The sequence below is a fragment of the Dermacentor andersoni genome, chromosome 1 (genome assembly GCF_023375885.2).
Source record: "Dermacentor andersoni chromosome 1, qqDerAnde1_hic_scaffold, whole genome shotgun sequence".
NCBI classification, from domain to species: domain Eukaryota; kingdom Metazoa; phylum Arthropoda; class Arachnida; order Ixodida; family Ixodidae; genus Dermacentor; species Dermacentor andersoni.
Genome location: NC_092814.1, coordinates 122,056,119 through 122,062,956, shown reverse-complemented (window position 1 = coordinate 122,062,956; position 6,838 = coordinate 122,056,119). Strand labels below are relative to the sequence as shown.

General features: G+C 48.4%; 1 protein-coding gene across 1 annotated transcript in view; it reads left to right on the top strand.

The window, feature by feature from the left end:
- Positions 1-872: 872 nt before the first annotated feature.
- The window catches only part of LOC126544025 (guanidinobutyrase-like), a 29,795-nt gene continuing 23,829 nt past the window's right edge, over positions 873-6,838 (top strand). Inside the window, exon 1 of the mRNA XM_050191210.3 lies at positions 873-1,251. Within this exon, the coding sequence (XP_050047167.2) occupies positions 1,059-1,251 (193 nt within the window). The 5' untranslated portion in view covers positions 873-1,058. The remainder of the gene's footprint in view (positions 1,252-6,838) is intronic.

Sequence of the window (6,838 nt, the reverse complement as noted above, 5' to 3'; positions counted from 1 at the left end):
CCCCATAATTTAATTTTTTAAGGATATTACACGTTCATTTAGTAATATCCTTCGTTCAGTATACTCATAGCAAACAAAGGACATTTATTTCGAAATTTTGCAAGCCGATTGCTGTGCCCACATTTCAGCTGCAACAACAAATAATATTTATAAAAGAAAAACATCGGAGTGCAAATTACACTTCTGACATTATTCGAGCTTCGCGCCTCCGGAATGCGCTTTGCATGCATTGTTTCTTTTTTTCGATTTTTCAACAATTACGACTATATTAGAGATAGACATAAATAACTAACCCCTCTCTCATTCATTATTTAGAATGAAATATTCTGCTTCAGAGATGTGTTTTAATTGTTTTTTTTAACATCAAGGACAAGCACCAGTGTTCTCCTTTAACTCATCCAGCACTTTCATTGATGCGATAGATCACTCAGTTGAACGTGCGCCAGGTTCTTTCATGTGGCTACGCCGTCTGCGCCATCTCGTTGGCTGAATACTGCTGATGCCCACTGAAGTCGCTGAAATACTCTCTCTCTCTCTTTCTTTCTGCTTAAAACTTCCGCGACGAAGAACGCGCTGCGAAGAAAAAAAAAATAACAACGGAGGACGTGAAGCCAATACCATGAGCCCAGTGCAGTCTAGCTACAGCACCAAATTGTTATTTCATATGCAACAACATACGATTGCCATAGGAATGCCAGCACCAGCCTTCAGCCCGCGCCGCACGGGAGGAAGGCGCGTGCACTGTGTTTATCGTGTCTCCTGAACAGAGCTAGCTTATCGACGTGCGTTATCAGAGCCCTGGCGAGCTCGAGCACGGTCTCCGCGCTATGTAGCGTGCATTATATTGCACCGCGTCCAAACACGCGCGTCGAACATTCCGCCCCGCCGCCCTAAAGCGGGCGCCTGTCCAGCTGGTGGTTAGACGCCGTCGCTTGGCGGCGTGCGACGCAGGCGACGAGGGCGAGGAGCGGCATCACGCCAGGCTCCGTTTACGTTGCCGTTCGCGCGCATAGGCACCGCACACGAGCGTTGCGCGGCGCTCTGACGCAGGTTTGGCGATGCAGCAACAACAGGCGGTGAAACGCGCGATGCGGGCCCTGCTGCTGGTTCGGCGGCTGGCCGGCCACCTGCGAGACAGGCCGGGGCGACGCCACGGGTCCAACCTGAACCAGCCGCTGTCGGGCAACGACTGCCCGCGACCAGGCGGCATAGCCACCTTCATGCGCCTCCCGTACGCGGCCTCGGCGCACGGTGAGTGAAGGCGGCTCCCCTTTCCGGACCGGATAAAAACCCGAAGCCGCGAAATGCGCGCCCTTCGTCCGCACGCGCAGCTGCCTACCGGATACGCCGCCTTGCCCGCTGTTGTTTTTTTTTCTTACCCGCCACTTCGTTACACGATTGTTTACGTGACAGTTCCTTGTGACATGCATGCGCTGAGAAGCGCGGTACTTCTTCAGCTAGGAGAATGTTATTGAGAGTATACCCACCTCGAGACTAGAAAAGGAGATTGAACTAATATTTTGTTCTAACACCGCTGCGACCTTGTTTAATCGCGTACGTTCTACTGCGTAAGTAGAAAAAACAGTGCCTGCGTCATACATACATACATACATACATACATACATACATACATACATACATACATACATACATACATACATACATACATACATACATACATACATACATACATACATACATAGATACATACATACATACATACATACCCTTCAATGATTAAAACTACAAATAGGAGCATCGGGTTAGTGCATTTAATTACGGCTTTTCTCGTTGAATTTTTCTTCTGATTTCTTACAATTTGCGAACTTTCCCACTTTCCCCATAAGACCGCAATTTACCAGTGCCTTTCTACTGTTACCATCTGATGACGCGTGTGGAATATGGCGCGTGATATGTGCACGACTTGCGGAAAGCGATGTAAGTGCGTGAAAATTGCACGTGGCTAAAGTATCTAGAGCACAGGTTCGAAACGAAGGCCACAAGCGTTTTGTCCACTGCGTAGAAATGGAATAGCAGCAGTATATGTATCGTAAAACTCTGTAAAGCAGGCAAGGCAAGACCACGTGCGGGAAGGTTGGCCACACGCTGTTTCTGACAAGCTGAATTACGTGCGCATATCATTCCAACTGCAAAGTATACATACTTGTAGCCTAAATGCCTAACTACTCAAAAAAAATTACGAAAGAAGATGAGGAAAGTTGACATTGCCACATGTATCTGTACTTTTCTCATAAGCCTTTCTGAAAGTTTGCCTCCGTACTTCGTTGAAACAGAAATCGTATAAAAGAATTAAATAAAATTAATAGATATAAACAGATGACCCGATTTCCATCAGAAAACGCTGAAAAACGACGACGAAATGGAAATCATTATAGGTGCCGACACCATCCGGTGTTGAGTTCTCCTACATACTGTGTATTTCAATTTGAACAAAGAAATAATCCAAAGAGCAGAGACTGGTGTACTGTTTCCCTCTTTCAGAAAAAAATCAAGAACATAAAGATCACCGCCCAAGCACTCCGTACAGATGGTTAAGTAGCAAAGCTGAAACGTGCGGCCCCGGCGGTTCATTAAACGACTGCTTGGTAGGCTGCCAGATCCAGTACACAGCTGCTGCTTGCGCTCGGCTGCACGAACCTGTTCTTGTGCCAGGGCTGCAGCATCGGCGCGGTATAGACGAGCTTGTTCCCGGTTCTGCTCGCGGCGTTGCTGATCAAAAGCTGCCTGGTCCTCAGGAGTGCGTATGACGCAAGAAACCATTTCTTAGCCGGAGAGAAACTGCTGTGCTCGCGCTCGGCTGCGACGGATAGTAACGACGTCACTACTGGCGCAGCTAATCCAACACCACCTAGATAGCATAACACTCTAAAAAAAGTTTACACCCTTTGGGGTGTATATCTGCCACACACCTATAATCGTCATCTGCCTTGCTTGCGGTTCCTTTCTTGAAAACGCCGCGCCCTCTACTTTCCTGTCGGCAATGTTATATGCCATGCTGATAACGCGCATGCCGTTCATCACTGGGAAGTACCGGGCTCGCAGCGTTAAAGAAAGGAAATGCGGACAAGACAGATGACGTTTATTGTTGTGTGGCAAGATACGACTCAAAGGATGTAAACTTTTCGTAGAGTGAAGGCCATGAAATCATGTTACCTTCCCCGGCTGCCATAGAATCTAATGTGGATGCCCCCGAGTAGGCAACATGTTTGACGTCACCGCCTTCATCACGCCAGCCTTGTCATTGGAAATTTCGGGCCAGGCAGCGTGACGTCATGGATCGGAGTAAACAAGCCTTGTGCTGTTAAGGTGGTGTTGGCTAATCGCGCGCCTCTCTATCCTTTTTCTTTTTTTTTTTTTTTTCACGCATGCGCATGGGGTTGTGCCGAAGGAGTTTTCGGCGTACAGGCGACCGACAGAAGGACGGACGGACGTACAAATCGGCTAGTCATATACAGCTTCAATGTACAAAGCATCATGCGGCAATCAGGATGCGATGCAGATAACTATCTATATTGTGCAAGCTTTTCACGGAGTTTTTTCAGAAATATTTGTTATAAGAACTTCCTGAGCTGCATCCGCGGCGCTATCGCCGTGTTGTCCTAGAGACTCTGTGACGCCAGTTCCCAAACCCTATTTCCTATTCAAGTATAATCTTCATTTGAGAGAGTTGGTGAGACTTGAGGAAATCAAAGGCGCAAAGAAAGACGCCGACAAACAACACATACGACGCCGGTCCTGTGGTATGTGTTCTCGGGCCCTATTATTGTATTGCAATATGTTTTCATTCCAATCTCCTGACCTCAAATTTACATAACCCCCCACGTAAGCATCGGGCGCTGATCCGCAGCGTTGCCTGAACAGCCCAACCAAAAGCTCTCTTCGTTTATAGGCGATCACCTTTGTTTGCTTTCAAAACGAATAACATTGACTACATTGAGCGACTTTTTCTTATTTAATTGTCTCACAAAAGGCGAGGAGCACGCTCAAGTGGAGAGGGTTTCGATGGGGCCGAGCCAGCGCAGTGAAAATAGATAACCGGATGAAGAGGGAGGTGCCGGCGTCTGCGATTGGTTCGCTTTCCCTTTCTTAGCTTGAGGTGGCTTGTCTAAAATTGCGGCGGCGTGCAACGGATAGGCGAAAATACCGCTAAAACGGATGCTCAGCAGAGTTGGCAGAGCGATGTCGTATTGGCGGCGAGGAGTTACGGAGTCGCCATCTATCGGAAGCGTCTCGCTGGCGTAGTATGAGGGATCACGCGGCGCGCTCCTCATAGGTTTTGCTGTCAGCGCTTACAAAAAACACCATGCGCGAGCTCTCCCGGACATTTGTGTAAGTGCTCTCGAAACGAGAGAAGTTTTTTACTGTCTAAATAATAATCTTGGGCAAACTGAAAGCACAGAATCGTTTACAGACGCTATCTCTTTACCGAATACGTACAGTGAACGCCACTGCGCGCGGTCGCCGCGATGGAGTCTCCCGAACCGGCTTCTTGCGTGAAAGGTAGGTAAACGCTGAGAGCAAGCTGTGTGAACTATGTCCTTATAGTGTTCGTTAACTAAATGGAGCGTAATAGAATGAAGCCTCAATGCAGCGATCGCAGATTCGCAGCGACCGACTGCGCGTCTGCACGCTTGTCCCCGCACTGTTTCGCTTTCGCCGCGTGCGCGTTTTCGCACCGTGCCATGAGCTTTAGGCCGCAGAATATGAGCATTTGACAGTATACAAGCAACCACTGTTGCGTGCACGGGCGCTATCAGAGCTGTTCAAAAATAATTTCATTGTAGAGACTTCGACGCCTACGGGGATATGCCATCGCGACGATTCAATCTTTTTTCTTCCTCTAAATTCTTGGACATTTCAATATTATTTCTCGAGTTGCGTCGCACTGTATGTTTATCGGTGTTCTCAGCGTGCGATTTCCCGCTGCTTCTTTTTTATAATCCAGTGCGTTACTTCATAACACAAACATGACCTTATGTCATACTTTTTTATAATGTGCTTCTTACGCTCCCTTTCCACTCCAGTGAACTTGCCAGTATCTATAGCACCGACAAGTTCATCGACCAAACCATCATGACATTAGTCGGGCAGCGGACTCGAGCGACGTCTCAGTGCGCGTTTTCCGAAGATCGCAGACCCAGCGCCGTAGCAGAAATCTTCCTCGCGTCTGTGCTTGCTGCATACCCGAGTTGTCGCCGATGACTGTTTGCCGGTTATATGTTTCGCGAGCCAAGCTTCACGCAGCTTGTCCTGCGGCTACGTGTGAATAAGGCTCACACCGGGCTCCGTTGCGTACGTCCGGCATTGCGGGACCGAGAAGTAGCCTACCATGTTGCGCGCCTTCAAAGGCAGCCACTACCTATTGTAGTGCTTTCAAGCGTTCTAAAGGAGACACTCGAAGCGGGAAAATCTCGCCACTAAATGAGGACCGCAGCTTACGAGGGAATTGAAACTCTCGTTTTCAGCTCCCTTCGGCGCTCCCGAAGCAGCCGACGCGGCCGCTATGTCCACGTGATCCCTCATAGCACGTCACGCCGACGGTGGCGCCAGCTTTTCCAGTGGTGGAGCTCGAGGCCAATACGTGCCGAAAGGGCTCGATAACGTTATACGGCCCCGCAAAGCGTTTTATTAGACAGCTTTAGTTTAGCGTTTGCAACCAAACGGAAACGCATTACGTACATAAAGAAATCGAGTTGTCATCGCTGCGCATGCTCTGAACGTTATTGGGTTTCTGCGGTTTACGTCCGCTATGATAACGTATGTTATTTGGCGAGTTTAACGTTCGAATGTTTACGTATACGTTAAGAAATAGCGTTGTCGAACATGGCGGCCCCCATGGCTCCCGCTTCAGCTTGAATTCTCGTGATGGCTGCGCTCTAACTCGCGTTGATGGCCAGTAAGTACTGAAATGAGCTTTCGCTTTCTCTAAACTCACCTGAAACGTTAGTTATGAGCGCATAGCACGTCCAATTTCTGAAATCGTTCGGCGATTCAGGCGCCCGTAGGCCTAACGAGACGCGTCGGCATAGCTACAGCAGGATGGTTGCTAATGGATTGTCTTGACTTAAATACCCCCGAAGGTTACGCGGAGCAAAACGTCATTGCTACACAGGATTCGGCTGGGCGTTGCTTTCACCCGTCGCTACGCGCACCTCATCGGCCAAACGAACAGCCCTGATTGTTAACACTGCCAGGTGCCTAAAACACTGGAACACATACTGTGTGATTGCCCAGCATATGTGCTGGAGCGAAGGACGTTAGAAAGTTTCCTAGCCAGCGTTGGCAGGCAACCACTGTCGGAGGAAGCTATCCTCGGCCCATGGCCTGACACTGCAACTTCAATGCGTGGAACTAAAGTGTTGTTGAAGTTTCTGCAGGACACTAAGCTCGACGAGCGGCTCTAGCAAGACTCATGTACATAAGCAAGTCTCATGTACATAAGCACTCACCATTTCTCTTATCATCATCATTCATCCCAGTACTTTCACTCCCCTTCCCTCTTCCCCAGTGCAGAGTAGCAGACTAAAGCGCACTAGCTCAGGTCGACCTCTCTGTCTTTCCTATCAATAAATTCTATTCTATATTGAAAGGGCGCGCACCATAACGTACCACAAAGGTGATTACGTTTAACGTGCGTAAGGCGATAAACACTATTCTAAAACTGTCTATTATACGCAAATAAACCCATGCTCTCCGGCAGGTGCGAGTAACCAGTGCATGAGCGATCGGCGGCAGCCATGTTTTATTCTTTTCTGATCGGGACAACCTGCGGCTATTCAGAAAAAAAATTCAGTTTTGTTCGGCATAATGCATCTTT